This window comes from Panthera onca, chromosome A2 (genome assembly GCF_046562875.1).
Source record: "Panthera onca isolate mPanOnc1 chromosome A2, mPanOnc1 haplotype 2, whole genome shotgun sequence".
In the NCBI taxonomy this organism is placed as follows: domain Eukaryota; kingdom Metazoa; phylum Chordata; class Mammalia; order Carnivora; family Felidae; genus Panthera; species Panthera onca.
In genome coordinates, this window is record NC_138340.1 from 36,138,995 (window position 1) to 36,163,279 (window position 24,285).

A 24,285-nucleotide genomic window follows, 5' to 3' on the forward strand; every position below is an offset into this window, starting at 1 on the left:
CACTTAAATATTCATGTGTTGTGATTCTTTTTACACAATTTTCACATCGAAATCAAAAGTATTACTATAGTCCTTCACTACTTTCTTTACAGAGATTTTAATAAATATCCCTAAACTCTGGAAGACTGTTCATAAACCTTTAAAGCAGGGATCAGCAAACTTGTTCTGTAAAGGTCCATATAAAAAAATATTTTGGGTTTCTCAAGTTACTACTCTGTTGCCTACTCTTTTTTTTTTTTTTACAATGCTAAAATGTTTTTTTAAAAAAATCTTCAGCCCTGTTAATCATCTACTTTAAAAAATAGAAGTCATTCATCTCTAAATTAGATTTCTCAAGTGTTAATAAAATGTAAACTTTACATTTCACAGTAAATTAAATCCATGGTTTCTGACCCCTGGATTGAAAGTTCATAAACAGTAAGAAATTAATCCCAGAGAGTGGGACTGCATTTCAGATATTCTTTTTAATCAACAGCACTTTCTCATGGGCTGCTTTTTCATTTTGAAATGGAGAATTCATATGTGTCTTTACTTTTTTTTTTTTTTTTTTGGTTTTTGTTTTTGATAGGGAAACAGTCTCTTCATGTAGCTAATCTGGAGTCTGCAAGCTCAAAGGGAAACACTCCCGTGCAAAAGGAGACAGAAGCATCACACAGGCGTGTGCAGTCATGAATACCTGCACCGAAACCACCATGTGATACAGAAATTCAACCTAACTGCTCTCCAGGGCTAAGAAGGAATTAGTGGCCACCAGCTAGAAGGTATCCAAAGCAGTCCTAACGGATGGTCTAATTTATTTTTATCATATGTAGTTGGTGCATTTGGGGAAAACATGATTTGCATATGAAATATGGGAATATTAATTGATGCAACGGCATGGTTTATTGAGGTTCTTGGTGCATGTAGCCTCGAGTTTATTAAAAAGATAGAGCAGAGAATTCTGTGGGAGATACTTTGGACTCTGAGAGAGTAAAACAGACCTGGGTAGAACATTGTTTGATCTCTGACATGGAGTAGGCTACCTATAGCCTGGTGCTGAGAATCACAACGGTGTGTGTGTGTGTGTGTGTGTGTGTGTGTGTGTGTGTGTAGTATGTTGTTTTCCTTTCCTACCACAAAGTGTTGTGAACAGATTTTGGCAAATAAAAAAAGCTGCTGTGAATTTACTTAAATATATCAGAAACACATTGGAAGCCACTAGAATTATAATCCCATTGTCATCTGCAAAAACATTTACAAATTCTAAAGCCAAAAAGGTTGACAACTTTGGTATACCTAAGAAACTCAAATACATCAGCGAGCCCATGCCTTATTTTTAAACTATAAAAAGTAAAGTTTTCAGTGCAAAAATAGTATCTTGATAAATAGCTATGACACGAAAATCATGGGAAACAGTTAAAGACTCTAAAACATGTAAGTAATATCCTGAAGGCATGTTTTGGTCCAGAAAAGGTAATTTGGGGTCAGGAGATAACTAGTTGTTTTACTTATTTAACTGTGAGAGCCTGGGTGGTGGAATGTTTAAACAAACAGACTTTTATAAACAGACTTGGCACATTTATAGCTCATCACGTTTTTTCTTAAACGGCCATTTCGGGTGTTGTAATACGTGGTCTGCCGCCTGAAGGACAAGGTACATGAATTCTTCTACATCGAAAGAGTAGTTGGTAAACTTTGGATGTTCCCCCAGAGTCGGGTGGTGGCCCTGCAAAAACAAACAATCACAGAGCTGTAAGTCACTAATGACATGGTTTTCGGAATAGGAACATAATTATTTTACTTTGGCCAAGGCAACCATTTTAATTTATGCTCTGCATCAGAAACTGGCAATTTTTTTTCAGTACAGAGCCGGGTAACACATCTTTCCAGCTCTGTGGGCCAAACAGTATCTGTTACAATTACTCAACTCCACCAGTGAAATGCACAAGCAGCCAAAGATGACATGGAAACAGAAGCGAGACTGTCCCAATAAAACTTTATTTATAAAAACAGGGGGTGGAATAGATTTGGCCCCAGCAGTCTATAGTTTGCTGATCTCTCCTGTATATAATTTAAAAGATCTTTCGAGGCTCAAATTTCACAAAGTTGTCTTCTCAACATAAAGATAGGGAGTGATTAATTTCCCTTCTCCCAACTTGCAAATATAAAATACAACTCACTATTTTCGGAGGACAGTTTATCTCTGGACTGAAGTTTAAGGACAGTTTTTCATATTAATCAGACACTTTAAACCAATTAAAGTGAAAAAAAAGAGGTGAGTTTTGTCACTGAACTTTACCTTATCCTGAGGAAAGACTTTATTCTGCCTTCGCCAAGTGATGTAATGGATCCCTCTGAGCCTGGCCAGGTCTAAGTAGCAGCGCTCATCTCCACAGTTGTACCTAAGGGCACAAGGGCACCCACACGTGAGACTTGTGTCCAGGGGTTTTGCCAAATCAACACCTGTCTGGGGAATAACACACCTCCCAAATATGTTCCTGCAAAAGGTCGTGTAAACAGTACACAAGATTGATGGAGATTATTTTTTAAATATCTTCATAAGTGAACTACTTTAACTTTATTTTATTTTTAAATTTTTTATACATTTATTTTTGAGAGACATAGAGAGACAGAGCACAAGTTGGGGAGGGGCAGAGAGAGAAGGAGACACAGAATCCGAAGCAGGCTCCAGGCTCCAAGCTGTCAGCACAGAGCCCGACGCAGGTCTCGAACTCACAAACTGAAATCATGACCTGAGCCGAAGTCGGACGTTCAACCGACTGAGCTACCCAGGTGCTCCTTAACTTTAAAATATCCAAAGAGGATCAAGGAATGCAGGGAACTAAAGTCTATCAAGAGGGCCGACTGACTGTGGACTTGGTATTATCTCCTAATATCCAGTCTACACACATGGAAGTGGACTTAGGGGAGTAACACATCCAAGGGCACATAGCTAGGGAAGCAGAAATGGAAACCTAGTCAGCTGAGCAACAAGGCCTGCCTGAGCACTATCAACCACCTCTTCCTTTCTTCTTTCTCTCCCTCTCTTTGGGAGAAATGAAGCATTGAGATAGAATCCATAATTATCTGGCTATTTCTCTAATGTATCTGTATTTCAAATATTTTTGCAAACTGTTGGAAGTTCACAATTTTTTTTCCTAGATGGTCTCTCATTCAAATACTGAATGAAGTGGTTTTTAAAGTGAAACCATAACATCTAGGTATACAGACACAAAGAGCGAAATGGGGGAACAGTAGCCACTGTTGGCATGCCCAGAACTAAAGATGGGGCGTGGTGTCTACGGCAGAATCACTAAGGGGGAGAACGCCATGTCTCTATCATCGCCCACCCAGTTAGAGGAGCACCCCAGGAAAATCACTGTCCTCTTGAGGCCTCGCTTTCCCTGAGTATAGAATCAGTGAGCAGCAGGCAACATGGTAGGCCTGTGCTTTGGAGCTGTGCTCTTCATGAGACAAACAGGTGCTTGAACTCGCTCTCTTTTTAACTGTGGTAGAAAACACTTAACATGGAATTTACCATCATAACCATCTTTAAGCACACAGCTCAGTAGTGCTAAGTGCACTCACTCACACGATGCAACCATTCTCCAGAAATTCCCCATCTTGCAAATCTGAAACGTGACTCCATTCAATACGAACTCTTCATTTTTCTCTCCCCTGTGGGCTCCAGGCAACCACCATTCTACTCTGTCTCTGTGAATGTCACTACTCTGGGTACCTCACATAAGTGAAATCACACCATATGTGTCCTTCAGGGAGTGGTTTATTTAGCTGAACATAATGTCCTCAAGGATCATCCGTGTTGTAACACGTGACAGGATTTCCTTCTTTTTAAAGGCTGAGTAATGCTCTACTGGAGATATACAGATATACCCACATTTCCACATTTTGTTTATGCATTCATCCGCTGATGGACGTTTCGGTGGCTTCCACATCTTGGCTGCCGTGAATAAGGGTGCCATGAACACAGGTATGCAGTATACAGGTTCCTTTTTATCAGCATGATGGCAAAGAGTGTAGAGAGATGGTCCCAGTCTGAGAAGGACACAGCAACGAGCTTTCAGGAAGGAAGTCACAGACTCCCATTTCCCACATCATACTGAGATGGAGAGAGAAAGATTGTTTGCTTGCTAACTGTAATGGCAGCTACAGACTTCACATATTTAGTTTTAGGTCTGTTTTCTCTCTAGATGCCTGTATGATGTGACTTTCTGGTAATGATTAAGTATTCTGCCTTTTGGGGGCATCTGGGTAGCTCAGTCTTTGAGTGTCCGACTTCAGCCCAGGTCATGATCTCGAGATCCGTGGGTGCAAGCCTTGTGTTAGGCACAGTGCTGACAGTTCGGAGCCTGGAGCCTGCTTCGGATTTTGGGTCTCCCTCTCTCTCTGCCCCTCCCCAACCCACGTTCTGTCTCTCTTGCTCTCAAAAATAAATAAACATAAAAAATTTTTTTAAAAAAGTATTCCACCTTTTGAAGCTCTGAATGGCAGTCTCAGCCATGCACAAAAAGCATTATTTGTGGCCTCAGTGTACAAGTTGTCTCCAAACACTTACAGTTCAAAGACAGCAGCCCAGTCTGGAAGGAAGAGTAAATGGGTAAGACCAGCTCCATGCATTCCGATAAATATGTCCGTGTTATGACTGATCCTCAGCTGATCTAAAAACCCAAGTTCCCTGTGAACACATAGAACAAAAGAAGACAGAGGGGAGAAGAGAGAGACTGTTGGGTTGAGTTAGCTCCTGACTCATGGTAACAGTATTCATACAAGTGCCTTTCCCAATTTAAATCACATGCCACTATGGCTTTTTGCCAAGTCCAAGCCTACTCCAATAATTAATAAGTTAATTATTTAGTAATTTAACATTGTTTTCTAAGTAAGCTCACTTAAAAAAAAAAAACTTAAATGTATTTTTTTTTTAAAGATTTTATTTTTAAGTAATCTCTATACAACGTGGGGCTCAAACTCACAACCCTGAGATCAAGAGCTGTCAGCTGTCTCTACCGAGCCAGGCAGGAGCCCCTAAGTGCATTTATTTTAGAAGGAAACTTTGAGAGCTGTCTTAAATGAAAAACCAGTAGTGCATGACAAACAAAACTGTAAAGACGGATACAATCAAATGAAAAAGTTTCAAATCTAGGTAGGTACTATTGAAGGAAGAGCTGTGAGCCGAAGGCCTGCTCTTTCTTTAAGAAAAAAGGAAATTAGCAGGCACTACAGAGATGTTATGTTATACTAGCATCAAGCTGAAAACTAGTTCCTTAAGATAACAAAAGGACGTTTTTTTGTAAAATAAATTCTCCTTGTGAGACTGGAGTTCATTCAATGCCATCTGGGTATACCTAAAATTATCTCAGATACCACGAGGGCATTGTCCTGCCTTTGCAACAGACTAATCCTCAAATTTTATGCACATCAAGATCGTTAAAGTGTCCTTGGAATTCCAGACCCTAAAAGATATGCAAACTCTGAACTGAAAGTCAGTGCCAATAAAGTCCACTGAAGTGAGGCTACAGTAAGTATAACATTCTGAATATACATAATGGAATTAGACCTCCCATTCCCTCTTACCCAAAGTAAAAAAAAAAAAAAAAAGAAAGGAAGAAAAAATTACCAAGATTATTTTGGATTTAAGAAGAGAATGTGAAATCCCAGCTTCTCCTCTTTATTATTTTATTTTTATTTTTATTTTTCCAGCTTCTCCTCTTTAAAGAGCTTCCTCTCGAAGTAAATGAAAACCCCACATTCCACACAGAGAAAGAAGCCAAGGGCACCATGCGTGTGCTTCACACGAGGTACACGTGCCTCAGTTTCTCAAGGAATGCCAACTGATGCCACAGGAAGGGTGCGTATTTGCCCAGGTAGGAATGACCCTGGAGTCAGCCGGTGTGGAAAATGTCTGAGGATAAGGAGGCAAAGCTCCATCTATTATGTTAGTAACGCTTCCCTCAGATTGGCAATGTCTGAATTTACTGCCGTTCCTCCTTCAGCTGGGAAACCTGCACGGGGCACGGTTTCTTAAAAGCCAGTCAACAACGGAGCCTCCCCAGTTCCTGCAGCCTGACGTCCGGCCCTCTTCTTCCTTCCTGTGGCAATGATGGTAGTCACCACTGCACAGTGTAATTTGTAAAACAGTAATAGTTTTGCCAACTTCGTAAGACCAGAGGGAGAACTGAGATAAAGCAAGCGAAGCATAACAGTAAGTCTCAACAAATCGTAGCTGTTCTTAAGATTGCTGTGTATTTGTATTCATCGTCTACGGTGCTGAAGACAAGAGCCATGCCATCCTCCATATCTGGATTCCTATTTCAAAGGCTGTGCCCAGCTCATGGCAGACACACCATAAAGATTCATTGTATCAGTGAACGCATGCATGGTGAATAAGGTGCGGAAATCCCATGCTCACTGGTAAGTTTGTTTTTTTTTTTAAAGTAGTCTCCTCCACACCCAACATGGAGCTTGAGCTCAACGACCTGGAAGTCAAGAGTCACATGCTCTACCGACTGAGCCAGACAGATGCGCCTCTTACTGGCTTCTAACCTATTATAGACATTCATATGCTGGTATACGTATGCTTTTTTTTTTTTTTAACATAGAAACTCTTTATAGTGTTTAATTTGGAAAACAAGACAGTGACTGTGAGTGGGGCAAATGGAGGAGAGTTTTCACCTTTCCTTTTGCGCTTTTTTCAATACTGCTTGACTTTTCCAACCAGGAACATCTATTTTACAGCATCATTGTTTTTTCTATCAACAGGGATTACCTAGACAGTAAATGCGAGGCATATTGTGTCTTTCTAAGCCTTTTACTTCTGTTGGAATTTTAAAAGAAGTATAAATACTTTTTAATATTTTTTAGAAAACTCATATTATTCTACGACACTCAAATTATTCCCATATAACTAATTTTAGGTCAAGAGTTGAAATGTGGCAACTAGAAGGACACATGAGGCCAGTAATATTTTTTAAATTCAGAATTAGTTGCCAACTTTTAAAAATCCAGAAATGTCAGGGGCGCCTGAGTGGCTCAGTAGGCTAAGCATCCGACTTCAGCTAAGGTCATGATCTCATAGTTTGTGGGTTCAAGAACCGCATCAGGCTCTGTGCTGACAGCTTGGAGCCTGGAGCCTGCTTTGGCTTCTCTGTCTCCCTCTCTCTCTCTCTGCCCCACCCTCACTCACACTCTGTCCCTCTCTCTCTCTCTCAAAAATAAACATTTAAAATAATAATAATAATAATAATAATAATAATAATAATAATAAATAAAAACACAGAAATTTCAAATGAAAATCTCGGTTCCTCACTTCTCTTGAAAAATGAGATGGGGTTGAAATATTGGACCCCACAGAGCTGAAAAGTGACTGCCCCTGTGCCCTGGTGCAACCCCTATCACCACCAGGGGCCCTCTCCTGCCCTGGGGTCCTTCCCTGCTGGCTACACTCACTGATGCTTCTGCCTGTCCCTCCCTGATCTATCAGCGCCAAAAGCTACCATTTGAAAAAATCCTTCGACCCCTGTTAATGCATCCAAGCCAAAGATGACAGTGTCTGCTCAAGGGTGAGGTATCACTTACTTATACTTGTAATCGACAATCCGAACCTCAAGTGTAGATACTGTCTTCAGTGCATTTACCAGCTAGGGAAAAAACAGAAACATTTAGAATTTCTTTTTTTCTTTTTCTTCTGTTTTATTTTCCTCTGAGTCTTAAAATTTCTGTTTTTCATACAAAATACTTTTCAGGTATTACATATCATTCAGCTTTAGTGTTTTAACCCTTAACTGAATTCAAATGCAGATTTCACCCCTTGGTCACATTGTTCTACCACCCTAAAATCCTGCTGTGCTGGGTTGTCATTGGGCTGAGAGCGGAAAATTCATGAGAGGGGGGCACCTGGGTGTCTCAGTAGGTTAAGTGTCCGACTTTGGTTCAGGTCCTGATCTCACAGTTTGTGAGTTTGAGCCCTCATCAGGCTGTGTGCTGACAGCTCAGAGCCTGGAGTCTGCTTTGGATTCTGTGTCTCCCTCTCTCTCTGCCCCTCCCCTGCTCGCACTCTGTCTCTCTCTCTCTCTCTCTTTCTCAAAAATAAATACAAAACGTTAAAAAAAAAAAATTCATGAGAGCAAAGTGGCACAGAAGCCAGTAGGCGTTAACGGCCATGGTTACTACTTGCTAGTTATTCCTTCAATTTCTCAATGTGTATTTGCTGGGCACCTACCTTGTTCCAGGTTTTATGTTAAGAGTTTTCTCCCTACCCATTATCTCACTTCAGACAAACCACTTGTGTTTTGGACCTTATCTTCTGAAAACGCTAATTTCTTGGCAGAAAAATGTTTTCAATACTTCTACACAGAAAAAACAATTATTCTCTTAGCAAACAAAGTAACAAAGCACGATTAACCTATTACCAGAAACACAGCCATGGTTCTCTGTCCCTCACAATTAAGCCATCTTGAACCGACCTATGACAGCAATGGTAACCAAAGTATCCCTTCAATTGTGCTGGCATTGCTCGGTACTTTGGTGAATGTCACTTAATCCTCATACAGTCTCATACTGAGTAAATATTTTTATGCCTATTTTTATTAAAGATTTTATTTTTTTAATGTTTATTTATTTGAAAGAGAGAGAGCGAGCGAGCATGTGAGCTCAAGTGGGAGAGAGGGAGAGACAGATAAAGAGAAAGAATGCCAAGCAGGTTCCACTTGGCACAGAGCCTGATGTGGGGCTTGATCTCACGAACCTTGAGATCATGACATGAGCCAAAATCAAAAGCTGGATGCTTAACCGAGTCACCCTGGCGCCCCAAAGATTTTATTTTTAATTAATTTCTACATCCAGCATGGGGCCCAAACTTAGAACCCTGAGATTAAGGGTCTACCGACCAAGCCAGCCAGGTGCTCCCGTATGCCTATTTTTAAATGATACAACAGAGGCTGAAAGATGTTAAGGACCTTTCCCAGAATCTCCCAGCTAGCAAATGGCACAGCCAAAACTAAATCTAGGTCATCTGACCCCCAAACCTGTGTTCTCAGCCAGTACCCTGTACTCTCCCATGTATTAAAAGCAACAGACAGGGATTTACATCCAGTCCCCACCCCCGTTAAGCACGCACACACACACATAGAATGGAAGTTTCTCTCTCTAGACAGCTCCTGAACTCCCATAAATATGCTGCTTATGTCAAGGAGCTGAAGGAGGGAGGATAGATTAGAATCCGTTTTTCAGGAGGGAATTAATCCCAGGGCATGAGCCCGGGTCCCGTAATAAGATGTGTCCACATAAAACACATCACTTGTTTCAGAGGGTCCCCTGGCAAACAGGCTCTTGTTCACAATTTCTAGTCACACCATGGAGGTGGCCAGAGCTCTCTCGACCTTGAGGTTGGGCAGGACTGCAGGAACCACCATCCAATGAGAGCATGGGGGGTTTTATTATGTATTCACGAATCAAGGTAGAGTCGAACGTGCTTTCTTCTCTGCTTGGTAGCTACCTTCTCAAGTGATGCCAATTACTGAGACAAAAGCAGCCAGTGGGTGCTCGTTGGCTTAGAGTTCAGATCTGAACTTCCAGATCTCACCTCTGGGCAACATGGTGCGGGCGATCTGTGTGACCGGATGTGAACATGTCGGCGGCTGACCGGCAGCACCCAGCACCACCCCTTTCCACTGGATGGATGATGTTCCTTCGCCAGCCTTCCCGACACGGCCTCCTGTCACATCTATTTGTGTTAGAGCAGTGGCAGTCTCTGGTTCAGAAGTAGGCTCAGACTCTGACCACCTCAGCTCACCCCCGCCTCCATTATTCTGCTCACCAGCTGCGTGACCTCAAGCATGTTTTTTTTTTATCGCTTAAGCCTCAGTGTTCTTTTCTAAAACAGAGGATAATAACAAAATATGTACCTCACAAGTTTGCGGGAAGCAATGGGGAACATAGAGTAATATTCTTGGCATATAATTAGCTCTCAATATGTGTTACCTCTACCAATATATACTACTGGTCTGCCTGTCCATAAGGGTTCTATCCATCAACCCCAACATGGTATCAGATAGATTTGCATTTCCGGGTCTTTAAAACACACACACACACACACACACTGCTCATTTCTTCCACCCACAACTTACAATCAATGTCTCATTACAGCGTATATTCATAATCCATATGGATCTCAAGACACTAATTGCATAATTTTGATCAGCCTGTTAGGCATCCAAACTAATTTGTGTAAAACATTTTACCCATCCAAACCTGCCCCCATCCCCCTCCTACTGAGCTTTTCCCACCTCAGTTCCACTGACCTGATCAAGCTAAAAGCCCGGGAGTTCACCCTTGATCCTCAGTGCCTGGCCTAACTGAACAAGCACCTACATATTCAGCCAGGAAGTATCCCAGACTCGACCTCTGAGACAGATCTTAAATCCATTTATTTTGTCATCTCTGCTATCATCACCTTCGTCCAAACTCTTCCCAGGGTCACAGTGACAGCATGAATGATACCCCCTGTTCCTACTTTTGCAGCCAAAGTGGTTTACAAATAAATGAATAAGCCAGTTCGTGTCTCTGCCTGTGTATTCGTTTTCTATTAGCTGCTACAACAAATTACCACAGACTCTATAGCTCACGGCAACACAACTGACCCACTCAATGTTGTGCAGGACAGCAGTCCAACAGTGAGACAGATGGCTGTCTGCAGGGCTGTGCTCCTTCTGGAGGCTCTAGGAGAGAATTCGTTTCCACCTTCTAGGAGCCATTGCATTCCTTGGCTCGGGGCCTCTTCCTCCATATTCAAGGCCAGGGATGTGGCATCCCTCTGGCCCTGCTTCTGTCCTCATGACTCCCTTCTGGATTCTGTCTCCTTCTTCCACTTTCAAGGACGTGCAGAACTAAAATGTGCTTAGTCAGAAGAATCCAGCTAAGCAGAGAGCTTTCAGGCAGAGGCAATGGTTCTCTGGTGGAGAATGCTTAAAGCCCATTTGTGATTCCATCAGGCCCTGCTGGATAATTCAGGGTAATCTCCCCACTTTCAGGCCAGCTGACAAGCGACCTTAATTTCACCTACAAACTCAGCATCCCTCTGCCACGTAACCTAATCTTGTCACAGGTTCTAGGGATTCGGATGGGGGCATCTTCTGGAGGAGGCCTGGTATTCTGCCTACCTCACCCTGCCCAAAACTTCACGGTGGTTTCTCCCACACCAGAATAGAACCTGCTCGTTTTCTCAGCTAGGTCTATGAGGCTGAGAGGATATGGGACCTCCCTACCCCCTGCCCAACTTCTCTGACCTCTTCTAGGGTCGCCCCCACCTTTCCTGCTGTGCTACAGCCGCCTGGTGATCTCTCCATTCCTGGAGCACCTAAAGCCTGGACATCACAGGCCATCTGCTTCTGCCTGGGAGGCTCTCTCCTTGGCTGGCTTCTTAGCGATCAGGTCTCTGCCCAACAGCACCTCTTCAGGTATCTCACCTGACTGCTTCCCCTTCCTCCTGCATCTCTGGCCCCTCTACCCCATCACCTTGTTTTACTTCCTTTGTGGCACTTACTACTACCTGAAATCACCTTACTTAGGGACTTGTTTACTTATTTCTTGTCTGTCTCACCCAGAGAGCATAAGTTCTGTGAGGGCAGGGATCTCACTTGTCTTGTCCTCTACGGTAGCTCCAGGGCCTAGTATACAGCCCAACACATAGCAGGTGCTCAAGACATTTTTGTGGACTCAGTCATACTATTGTGAGAACACCTGCCAACCAGGGTGTTATAGGCAAGGGCCTTGCATGGTGATCTTATCTCAGTTAAATATAATTTAAGAGCTGATGCTGTCAAAATAAAGTACAAAACCTAAAGGTGAATAATTTCCAGGACACACAGTCATGAAAAGAATGGAGACTCTTCTAACTTAGTCTGCCTCTGGATGCCACAGTATTGCCACGCTCCATCAATCATCTCTCAAAAGATACTCTTGCATTTTTGCCGCTAGTTTGTACAGAGGCAGAATGTCTGGCAATCTATGGCAGTAAAGGCAGGACACAAGAGATAGTTTCTGCCTCTGTTTCCACTCTGAGTTGTGGCAGGTGAACGTTTACAGTAAGGCGAAGCTAGTTTGGGCAACTGGTGGTTTGCTGACCCCCAGTAGGAGTCTAGTAGATGAACTGGGCATAGCCATCAAACTTTGTTAAAAGCTAATAATTTCCAATCAAAGCATGTAGTGCAATGTGAAAAAAATTAAGCACATGAGTTACAGGAAGTTAAATTCAACATGATGGTATTAAAAATGCATACCAAAAACTAACCTCGTTTTGGTTTAGAATTTTCCGGTACTCTGTACTCCGTGCAAGAATGGTGACTCGGATTCTTCCATCCTGTCATCAAAAGGAAAAGGCAAAATAATGCTGTATATGCCTGCACAGATGAATGAATACTAGAACCTAAAATGTGATTTTCACAAAGCGATGAAACTCAATCAGGATATATTTAGGGAACGAGTACTTGTTTAGCCTGATTCCTTCAGACTTCCCTCAGGAAATAACACTGCATCCATTTTAGCCACAGAAGACAAAACTTGTTTACTACACTTCTGTTTGATTGGCTGGGTGGAATTTTTAGCAGGGGTTTGTGGGTTAGGTGGGGACTGGGGGAAGAGCAAGGAGATACGGAGAAAGACAGGAGAAAGAGAATGGAGAAAAAAGTACATTCTTCCACTGTCCCTTATTTATCTGTCATAGGCTGGTGACGTTTGATTTTGGATCACTCACTCCAGGCAAGAAATTATTAACCCCAGAAAACACTGTCTTCCGCTGGTTTCTTTTTCTGCAAAGGTGCCATTGGTTTTTATTTTGGGTGAAGTCAGGCCCAAGTCAGAACCTATAATGTACTCCTTACCTTGGGGCCCTCCTGTGTGATGTTCAGTCTGTGCAGCACATGCTGGGAAAATGCCCTGAATAATCCCGTGTTCTGACAGCCAGATATCTAACATGAAAACAATAATTCATGTTACAATGAGCCATTCTGCCGTACTATTTAGGATGTTCTCAAGTTACAAATAAACGTTTATCTTAAAATCTATCCAGAATAAGTGTATAAATATGAATATTAACACCCGTTGACATGCTTACCAAAGGGGTATTATAGAACAGCCCGTATCGCATCCGGGGGAGTAGGGAAAAAATAGCTTCTTTAAAACACACCTAAGAATGAAGGTATTGTACAAGGTAAGAGAACACAATCTGCACACTCCACACCAAAATAGTACTTAAAATTACAGAAAACAAATTTTAATTAATCTCTTTTTTGCATTAAAATATTTTGAACAGCAAACTATTTCACTCAAGTGAAAATCATAATTTTGGAAAAGTTAAAGGGAAAAGTTTTTTAATGCTACCTAGTTAAAAACAATTATTCTAGTCATAAAAAAAAAAAAGCAACTACGAAGTCAAAAATCAATGGTAATAGCTAATAGAAACTCGTATTAAATATTTATTCGATGAGTGAGTCATCTGTAATGACTGTTATTTAGAGACATTTCAGGAAAGTTTCCAGTACCCTTTTGGAATCATAAGTTTTCAAATGTATAACATCATAATCCGTAAATGCTCTCCATGTGTCAGAGAATAGGTCACCATATCCATAGGAGCTCTGAAAGTGAAAACAAAATAGGTTAGGGCCATGGAAGGATGCAATATGGCTTTTTAAAAATGCAACAAAATACTCGAATAAGCTTGTTAGTCTTAAGAACTAATGATGCTAAACCAGCTCAAAAAATCCATAGAAGAAACACGGATTTTCATCTTGGGCCTGAGCAAATACCTAATTTGATGGAATGTCATCAAAAATAATCACCACAAGGGGCACCTGGGTAGCTCAGTCAGTTAAGGGTCCGACTTCAGCTCAGGTCATGATCTCACAATTCTGTGAGTTCGAGCCCCGCACCGGGCTCTGTGCTGACAGCTCAGAGCCTGGAGCCTGCTTAGGATTCTGTGTCTCCCTTTCTCTCTGCCCCTCTCCCGCATGTGCTCTCTTTCACTCTCAAAAATAAAATAAGCATTAAAAATTTTTATTTAAAAAAGAAGTAATCACCACAATTATAGTCTTAGTCTGCTGAAAACATTTGGTTTTTCTACCCTATCTGTTCTTATACTCACATCTCTGAATGGTAGTTGGTGTGGGGTTTTTTCCCTGTGAGTCTTCTATCCAAATCACAGACATACGACACCATTTGTACACACTAGGGTAGCTCAGTAAGCAAAAACAATCAGGGTAAATGGAATACACTTCTGAAGAAATTTCAAAGCAAGAAAATGCTTTGGAAGTCCTAACATTAAACTATGATGAATGCTTTTTTTTTTTTTTTTTTTTTTTTTTTTTTAATGTTTATTTTTGAGAGAGAGAGACAGATAGAGGGGAAGGGGTAAAGAGAGACACACAGATTCTGAAGCAGGCTCCAGGCTCCAAGCTGACAGCACAGAGCCTGACACGGGGCTCGAACACACAAAGTGCAAGATTGTGACCTGAGCTGAAGTCAGACACTTAACTGAATGAGCCACCCAGGCACCCCACCCTGATGAGCGTTTTTCTAAGAAATGATCTCCTCATTGAGCAAAGAGTAACATGTGACAATTCCCCATTAACATTAAGAGTAATAATAATTATAATAGCATCTTGCATATTTCCTACATCTCAGGCATGCTTTTAAGCACTTAAAATTATTAACACCCCACAAACTTAATAAGCTAGGGGATACCATTATCCCCATTTTACAGATGAGGAAACAGAGAAACAAATTTAAGTAGTTTGCATAAATGGCAGTGCTGGTATGTTTGCAGGGTTGAGATTAAATCCAGTCGGTTTGCTTCCAGATTCCAAGCTTTTAACCTCTGCACACAATTGCCTCTCAGAGGGAAATAGGTCTTTCTAGTACATTTACCAAATGCATTCCATTTTTGCAAAGTAGAAATTAATTACATGCTCCCTCAGCTAAAGGAAGGAGATCAGTTTCTTTAAAAATGGTATAACTTAGATTGAAAAATTCAGCCAAAAGAAATAAGAACTATGTATTGTAGGATTAGATGCAAGGTCTACAGTTGGTTATACATTATGCTCATGTCTTTTTATCATTATAGCAATTCTTTTTTCAGATTTTGAAATTTTTATGTTGCACATATTAGAGTTATTTCAAAGTTATTGAGAACTGTTAGATGTAGTGATAAAAAAAAATTTTCCCCTTCGATGTTTCTCCAATGCCATTCTAATAAAGGCCCTTCTCAACACCATCAAAAATGAAATGTCCCTATTCTGGCTCAATAATAAATAAAGGGCAATTAAAAGAGTGATTCGAGACAGTTTCTTGAGATAAAATACTTCAGATAAAATAAGATACCTTTGAAAGGAAAATTTAATAATAAAATACAGCAATCCTGACTTTTCAGGGAAATCATGTATTATTCAGTAACGACCACCTCCAAAAGGTTCTTTTCCACATCCCTCAACTTCAAATTATCTGCCACAGGGGAAGGACTTCTTTCTAGTCTCAGGTTGAAGAACATTTGGATATTCTTGAAGATGCCATAAAATTTCCTCCTGTGTATGTCTCCAATTTAAACATGCACATAACCTATGACTTAGAAAGTCTACTTACAGGAATACATCCTACAGAAAAGCTGGGATGAGTGTATAAAGGCCCATGTATGTGGGAAGGATGTTCAATGCGTTTCAGTAAGTAGCAAAAAAAAAAAAAATGGCAACACATGAAATATGATTGGGGGGTGGCAGGACATGATACATGCACTGAGGCATGTGTTGGATATCCCTAGCATCTACCAAATATCATGTAACCATACACACAAAAAAATAATAATAACCCTAAATGTACCCACTGGGAAAGATGCCCCTGATATAATACTAAGCTAGGATATGAGAGAGTATATTTTCTCTAAGGATATAAACAAACACACCCCTACATAAATTTTATTATATCCTTATACAGATCCTTACATAGATTTTGTATGAGGATATCTTCATATTTGCTAAAGTCAAGTCTTATAAGGGACTCCCACATGTTAACTGCAGTTTGTTACTGTTGAGGGAAATGAACTTGGAGAAGAAGAAGGGGAAGAGACCTTTTTCTTTTTCTTTCTTTCTTTTCTTTCTTTCTTTCTTTTTCTTTCTTTCTTTCTTTCTTTTTTACATTCCCATGACTTAATTCATTTTATTTTTTAATGTTTATTTATTTTAGGAGAGAGAGAATATGCAAGCAGGGAGGGGGCAGAGAGAGAGGAGCACAGAGTATCCAAAGCCACTAACTGCTGCAGTGTGGGGCTTGAACTCATGAACCATGAGATCACGACCTGAGCCAAAGCCGGATGCTTAACCCCAAAAGAGGGAGGTAATAGGAGGGTGGTGACCCTGCTCAGCTAGATGCATCCTGCCCCTCCCTGCCACTCGTGGTCAGCCTGCCCTGACATCACGTGCCCAGTTACCAGTTAAGTGAGTAACCTGGGACTTCATGGTGGCCGTGCATCCTATTTACACTCTCCAGAAGGTGCAGAGAAGGGGAGGGCTATAGAAGGTGCTCAGTTTAACTCAGTCCACTTGAGGAAAACATGGAAAAGCATGCAACAAGATATAAGGAAGCTTCTGGAAAGTGTCTAGAAAACTTTCCGTCAACTTAATAGGATGTGCAGGGGACTATAGGGAGGAGACAGGGCACTGTGGTTTCAGTGCACAGGATGGGGTCCGACTGCCTGGCCTGGAACCCTGACTCCACCCCTCGCTGACTGTGCTCTCTTAGAACACCCGCCTGCTGCTCACAGCTTCAGCTTCCTCATCTGTAAACCAAGTTCATAAAAATCCTACTCCCTGGAGGGTTCTAAGCATTCAATGATATAACATAGAGTGTAATTTTTTTTTTTAAAAAAGGCACAACAAGGGGCGCCTGGGTGGCTCAATTAAGGTCAGACTTCGGCTCAAGTCATGATCTCATGGTTCGTGGGTTCGAGCTCCATGTCAGGCTCTATGTGGACATCTTGAAACCTGGAGCCTGCTTTGGAGTCTGTGTCTCCCTCTCTCTCGGCCTCTCCCCACTCACTTGCTCTCACTTTCTCTCTCTCTCTCTCTCTCAAAAATAAATAAATGTTAAAAAAAAATTTTTTTTAAAGGCACAACAACCCTGAGTTAATCATCAGGGCTTCTGAGAGCTGGTGACGGTGGCCTAGAAGCACTGACAGAAAAGAGAAAGGAACTGTTGCGTCCTTTGCTCACAAAAACAGTTTCAAGAAATGAAACTGTCATGGTAGCAAAACTGACACTCAAGAGGGAATAATTGAGTTGCAAAGTATTGCAAAAAAGAAAAAAAAGTACTTGCAAAGAAGAAAATCAAAAGACTGCATTATTCACATGTGAATAATTATCAACCAATTCTCCCCAGACTTCAAATCAAACTACAAGTCTATGGAGCAGTGATAAAGGAAACCTTTCTATGCAGCTCCACTATGAGCCTCGTATCTGTGAAAACAAAACACTTCCCCAAATCCTGCACGAGAATCTAACCTTCATTTAACTGTCTGGCTCTTCTCTCTGGAAATGAAGATGGCAGGGGCCAACTGTGTTTCTAAGTAACACTGCTTGTGATTTTTCTAAAAATTTTTTTTTAATTTTTTTTTTTTTTCAGAGAGAGAGAGAGAGAGCATGCGTGTGAGCACACATGAGCTGGGGAGTGGTAGAGGGAGAGGGAAAGAGAGAATCCTATGCAGGCTATAAGCCCAGCGTGGAGCCCAACACAGGGCTTGATCCCGCGAACCTGTGAGATCACGACTTGAGCCAAAATCAAGAGTCAGAAGCTCAAATGACTGAGCCACCCAGGTGCCCCTGTTTGCGATTTAAAAAGAGGCTTGACGGGTACAATGTGTCTGGACTGGGAAAGGGCACGATGACTCTTGGAGCTGGCTGTCTCTTCTGGGGATCCTGGGGGCTCTACCAACACAGCTGGTGCAGGAGATAGTGGCCTCTGTGGGACATGAAGTGTCTGTACCTGCCCTAGGAAGATCTCCACCCCTTGCACCTGAGCTATGCTGTTCAGGCTTCTGGAAGGACTCTCCCTGGAAGAAATGCCTGAAGTTGCCCTGCCTGCAAGAATGTTCTCAACAGACTTGTGCCAAGAGGGGGTCTATGAGCATCTTGTGAGTTGGAATGTCTAGGTGAACTTTAATGACCTCTTAGTGGCAGCCTCTCATGTGCACCATAAACCACTTGTCCTCCCTATCATTGCCATGGTCATAGTCAACACACAGAGCACACAACACACAGAGCCAGGCACTGTGACTCTTCGCATACTGTATGGTTCATCCATGATACTGAGGGAGATACCAGAATCATCCCATTTCCCAGCTGAGTGTACTGGGGCAACTCTGGGGTTACCTTGGTAGGCGGGGGGCTAGATAAGGGAAGAAGGAGAAGGGAAAAAAAGACCGTGCTAATATACCTAAGACTTGCCCTGGGTAGTGACCTGATACAGCACAATCTGGCATCAGTCAAGTAGGAAAGGGAAGCTACAGTTAAGCAAAGGTAGGTGGTAATTACAGGAGGGCACACAGTGAAACAGAGGCCAGATCTCCCCATGGGAGTCAGGTGGGAGGTCACAGAGGTTAAGCAAAGGACAGTCTTCACATGTCTCTCTCAAAGAAACACTGAGCACAAGTCTCTGGGGCTTCACCTGCCCAGAGGGGGAAAGAAATCTTCCACGGCTTCATTCCAAAATTCAAAGAACAAAGATATATATGCGCAAATGCATACATACCCATATGTATGCATACATGTAAATGCATATGCACAGACACATTCACACCCATCTGCATCGGTGTGTACATGTGTGTATATTTAAATGTGTGTGGGTTAGAAAACTCCATTTCACCACATCACATTTCACACATTTACTGAGCCAGGCAAAGCTGAAGCAAAGGGGGCACCTGGGTGGCTCAGTCGGTTAAGCTTCCGACTTCGGCTCATGTCACGATCTCGTAATTTGTGAGTTCGGGCCCTGCGTCGGGCTCTGTGCTGACAGCTTGGAGCCTAGAGCCTGCTTCAGATTCTGTGTCTTTCTCTCTCTCTGTCCCTCCCACGCTCATGCTCTGGCTCTCTCTGTCTCTCAATAATAAATAAACGTTAAAAAAAATTTTTTTTGAAAAAAAGCTGAAGCCAAGAACATGTTCTTACTTACGGTGTCCCACATCACGATGTACACATCTGTACTGAATGAATTATTAACGTGCTGAGTAATATAAAGATTGATAAAATCACAGAAGTGGTGATACATGTTAACACCTGGTATTGGAAAAAAAGAAATCGATGTTAATTAACCCCAAAGAGCAAAGGATTAAACAATTTTTATTCACCCCACCTATTTACAGTGTGATAGACTTTTAGCTGAAAATAATTGGGAGAAAAACATAAGAGTTTTTCCAAACACGAAAGGATCTGTACTTGGGAAGTCCTCAATTAACTGATGATTGGGTTCAAAAAATCACTTTAAAATTGTCCATTTAGAAATCAGGAATGCATTTTCCCCTATATACACTAAGTAACCAATGAACAGTAAATTTCAAGAAAAAAATAAGAGAAGTCTATTTAGCTCAAAATGCAGTAGAACTGTAAGTCCAAAAAGAGTAATTTTATTTTTTATGATCATTTATTTTTTTAAATCAATCAAGCAATATGTATTTACCATAGAAGTATGGACAATGATGGCACTTTTAACATTTTAGTATTTTTCATTCCTTTTTAATCGCTATTTATAGCATTGCTTCTTGGGAAAATATTAACCAACTACCATTTGAAAGGGCTGAGTGTCTCATGTTCTAATAGAAACAGCATGAACTTTGGAGTCTGAAGAACCATGTTGAATCCCAGCTCAGCCATTCAGGAGCAAGGTTTTCACAAGAGGTGATAAAGTCCCCACGCTTTAGCTTCTCTAGGAGAAATAGGAAATCCTTATACTTAGGTGCCAGCTTTGTTAGGAGGAATGCAAAGAAAATGTACCTAAAAGTATCCGGCCCTGTGCCTGGCACAGAGCGAAACTGTAATGAAGACAACCTGGATGCTGCCGGGTCAAACAGGGGCGAAGGGAGTGTGTGTGCAGCTATTTCTAAATTTGTAAGTCGGTCATTAAAAAGAAACCAAACATGCACTCTTTCGACTTAGGTATGCAGGACCCAGTATCCAAACTGGCAACGTGCAAATCTAAAGGGGACGAAATTCCAAGAACTGACATTCAAAACATGCACTTTGGGGCGCCTGGGTGGTTCAGTGGGTTAAGTGTCCGCCTTTGGCTCAGATCATGATCTCACGGTTCGTGGGTTTGAGCCCCACGTCGGACTCTGTGCTGCCAGCTCAGAGCCTGGAGCCTGCTTTGGATTCTTGTGTCTCCCTCTCTCTCTGCCCCTCCCCTGCTGGCATTCTGTCTCTCTCTCAAAAATAAGCAAACATTAAAAAAAAAATTTTAAACATGCATTTGAAAAGAAAAACAGTGACTCTGAAAAGCAGAAATCATAAAATATTCTGACTTCATTCCCACGGTGAATAATGTTGTGTGCCAGAAAATAAGAGTAAAAAATACTCTGTTTATAGAAGTCAGGTCATTATGCTGTACATCTTAAAGTTATACAGTGCTCTATGTCAATTACATCTCAATAAAACAAAGAGAAAAAAATTATTTTTAGACTGGTAACTAATTATTTTTTTTAATTTTTTTAATGTTTATTTATTTTTTTTGAGAGAGAAACGGAGTGTGAGCTGGGGAGGGGCAGAGAGAGAGGGAGACACAGAATCTGAAGCAGGCTCCAGGCTCTGAGCTGTCAGCACAGAGCCCGATGCGGGGCTTGAACCCACAAACTGTGAGATCATGACAAAGTCAGACACCCAACCAAGTGAACTACCCAGGCTCCCCTAGACTGCAATCTTAGATGAGTATTTGGAAAGACTCCTTTATGTATTCAGAACAATTTGGCAAAGAGCACATTTTCAAATTACTAAGAAAAAGAAGGTTCTATGACAACACATCCTTATTTCCAGATGAGCGCACAGCACACATTAGCTCCCCCATGGATCATCCGGCAAGTTTGTAACAGGTACTGAGGGACGCAGCACAGACCAGTGTGGCCAAGGAAGGAGAAAACATGGGTCCCATTCTCAAGAAATGTGCCCCCGAATGAGTCGTGTTCTGTAAAATGCTCATTCTCTGATGGTAAGAGTCAATGTGAAAAGGGAAACAGGATGAGGGTGTAGTCAGAAGAAAAAGAGTTACAAACATAGGAAAAGAAACAGCCCGGGGCTACGCTAGCCTATTATTCCTACTTTACCCATTTTACCGCCTGAGTAGGGGCATCCATTTAACAGCTCATACATATCCACCTCTTTTCAGGCAGATCACAGAGTTTTCTTTGCCCCTTTTCAATTTGCATATTTAAAACAAGAGTCAGGACCTCGAACACAGCATTCTTACTTGCTCTCATTCCAAAATCCACAACGGGTCTGATTTCTGAACCTAATGCTTTGTTATATAAGAATTACAGCTTCAGAAAACAGAAGCATTAAAAATATGATCAACACATTATAGTAATTCTGAAATATTTGTGACAGAGAGCTCTCTATATTTCACTGGAAGCCCGGCCCCTCATGCATTTTGATATGGCATGGCAGAATAACCTTTATGTCTTTTAAAATCTGTTTTTTATTTATTTTGAGAAAGAGAGAGCAAGTGGTGAGGAGCAGAGAGAGAGGGAGAGACAGAATCCCAAGCAGGGTCCATGCCGTCAACACAGAGCCCGATGTGGGGCTTGAACTCAAGAACTGTGAAATCATGACCTGAGCAGAAGAGTCGGACACTTAACTGACTGAGCCACCCAGGCACTCCATGATCTTTTTCTCTCATAATAAGACACATAATATAGCACGATCCACGTTTCTCCTCTCTGGGACAACTGGTTCACAAAGTTAAAGCTGTCCTTGAAAGTTGAGAGTCAGAAGCTATAGGTACAAATGGGAAAATAATGTAACTAACTTTTTGCCCCTAATAATACACTGCACTGCTAACTTCAGAGGAATTTTCATTTCCCTTCAGTCATGGAAAGGATTTTAGAAAGTCTGCCAGAAGAGCAAGGGCATTCCTCTCCTACCCATGATATATACATGGCTTTTCCTTTTAAATTTTTTCTAAGGAAGCACAACACAAATCAAGTTACTGCAGAAACCAGATGGGGTAAATTTAGCTACAGAAGTGTCCATAGACCCTTTTTCTCTCATCTTTTGATTCTGATAGAGTCATCTGATACGAATGTCCAGGTCTCCACTAAAATACCGAAAGTATCATATAATGGGAAGTTCAAACTAGCTCCCTTCTTCAGAGAAGGAACCCACGTCAAAAAGCAAACCCACTATTTAATGTCACACAGCCTCCCAGAAAGTCACAGGAAATTACTACATACACATATCAAAGAAGGAGCAATGCCTTATTCACTGATAAATAAATAACAGGCAAGTTTAACATCTCACCTGCATCCAGTTTCATGAAGTAGGTTGGTTTTTCAATAACAACGTCACATTCAGCAGCTTCTATGGGTCTGAAGGAGAGCTGAGTATAGCTTTGTAGCTCAGCAAACCTGGAATTAAGAGTTGGGAGATAGTTTCAAACGGATCCTCCTGAACTTCCTACTATAATACTGTAACTCAGGATGTGCTCATTAGGGGGACTTTACTTCTAGAATATGCTCTTATGAAGACAAGTGGAACTTCTCAAACTTACTAACATTTATATAACTTGATAATGACTTTAAGATTGAGACAAGGAAGAAAGATGACAGCTTCATGTACAAGATGAAGCAGGAATTTTCCAGACAAAAAAGAAATCTACACAATGCATTGGCTAAATAATCTACCAGTAAAGTGGGAAGATTCAAAAAGCCTTCTTGTGATCTTGTGGTAGACTTTAGGATTCTAAGACAGATGGCATTCCAAAAATTATTGAGTGCCTCAGAAACACAGCAGACAGCTAAGCCTCCCGTTAGAAAGTAAAGCCTTTTTCTCAGAAAATGTCTTTGGAGACCATATGGCACAGTTTTCTTCCCTACAAAAGAAGATAATCACGGGCATGTTCCAAAAGATAATTAACCTAAAGATTGTAACTCTTCATCTTTGAGACAACTGATGTAAAACAAATATCAAACAAATCCTGTTAAAATACACACAATGCCGAATTATTGTGGTGATTTCAAAAATAGGTCCACAAGTTCTCTGATACTTCTCCCTTCAAGAGGTAGAGATTAACTCCCTCCCCTTAAGTGTGGGCCTGACTTGGTGATTTACTTCCAATGAACAGAATATGGCAGAAATGATGGTATATGACTTCTGAGATTAGAGTACACAAAGACTGAAGCCTCTATCCTAGGGCACGTGCTTAGTCTCTCTCTCTCTCCGTCTCTCAGAGCCGGCTACCATGCTGTGAGTAGCACTAAGAGAGAGGTCCATGTGGCAAAAACATGGCACCAGACACAGAGAAAGTGTAACTTACCACAACATGAGGGAGCCTAGAAGCAGAGTCTCCAAGCCAACTTGAGCCTAGGGATGGCTAAGCCTTTGTCAACAGCTGAACTGCAACCTTGTGAGAGATCCTGAGCCAGAACCAGCCAGCTAAGCTGCCTCCAAATCCTGACCATCAGAAACTTCATGAGATAATAAACTTTGTTGTCTTAAACTGTAAAATCTTGGAGTAGTTTGTTATCAAATAGATAATGAATGAAAATATACCCTAGTGCATATTTGGGAGTAATTTGTTACATGGCAATAAATTACTAATATAAATACACCAGAGGGAACTACCACCATGTGAAATCAGATATCAAAACATACTAGGTAATCAAACAGCTCACTGCAGCAGAGGAACTCCTACTGCAAAACTCACATTAAGTGTTGAAAAGAAAAAAGAGGCCCAAAATGGAGTCACTTGTGCTAAGCCCACATCACCAAACTGAAGCTTAATGCCTAACCTAATTACACTTTCCAACTTCTCTAGGAATGGAGTCTTAAGCAGCCAGTCCGTAATTTTCTGGTCAGCACCAACAAGGCCATCTACTACACAGAGTCCACCACCCCGACAGGAAGATGAAGGGATCTGCTCTTTTCTTGTCCCTGCCCCCTTCTGCCTATAAAAGCAGAAGCATTTTGTACAGCTTCTTGGAGCTCTTCTCTGTTTGCTAGATGGGATGCTGCCCAATTCATGAATTGCCGAATAAAGCCAACTAGGATCTTCAAA

General features: G+C 41.4%; 1 protein-coding gene across 3 annotated transcripts in view; it reads right to left on the bottom strand.

The window, feature by feature from the left end:
- Positions 1-527: 527 nt before the first annotated feature.
- EOGT (EGF domain specific O-linked N-acetylglucosamine transferase) overlaps positions 528-24,285 on the bottom strand; it is a 37,008-nt gene continuing 13,250 nt past the window's right edge. For 2 of the 3 annotated variants that reach the window (XM_078442839.2, XM_060631549.3), the window contains exons 8-17: positions 22,530-22,636; positions 19,201-19,304; positions 13,533-13,625; positions 13,106-13,177; positions 12,873-12,959; positions 12,284-12,352; positions 7,573-7,634; positions 4,556-4,675; positions 2,279-2,381; positions 528-1,705 (exon numbers count right to left, since the gene is read on the bottom strand). In XM_078442839.2, the coding sequence (XP_078298965.1) occupies positions 1,559-1,705; positions 2,279-2,381; positions 4,556-4,675; positions 7,573-7,634; positions 12,284-12,352; positions 12,873-12,959; positions 13,106-13,177; positions 13,533-13,625; positions 19,201-19,304; positions 22,530-22,636 (964 nt within the window). In that variant the 3' untranslated portion in view covers positions 528-1,558. Of the gene's footprint in view, positions 1,706-2,278; positions 2,382-3,877; positions 4,036-4,555; positions 4,676-7,572; positions 7,635-12,283; positions 12,353-12,872; positions 12,960-13,105; positions 13,178-13,532; positions 13,626-19,200; positions 19,305-22,529; positions 22,637-24,285 lie in introns of all 3 variants that reach the window. The other variant, XR_009609796.3, reaches the window with a different exon arrangement.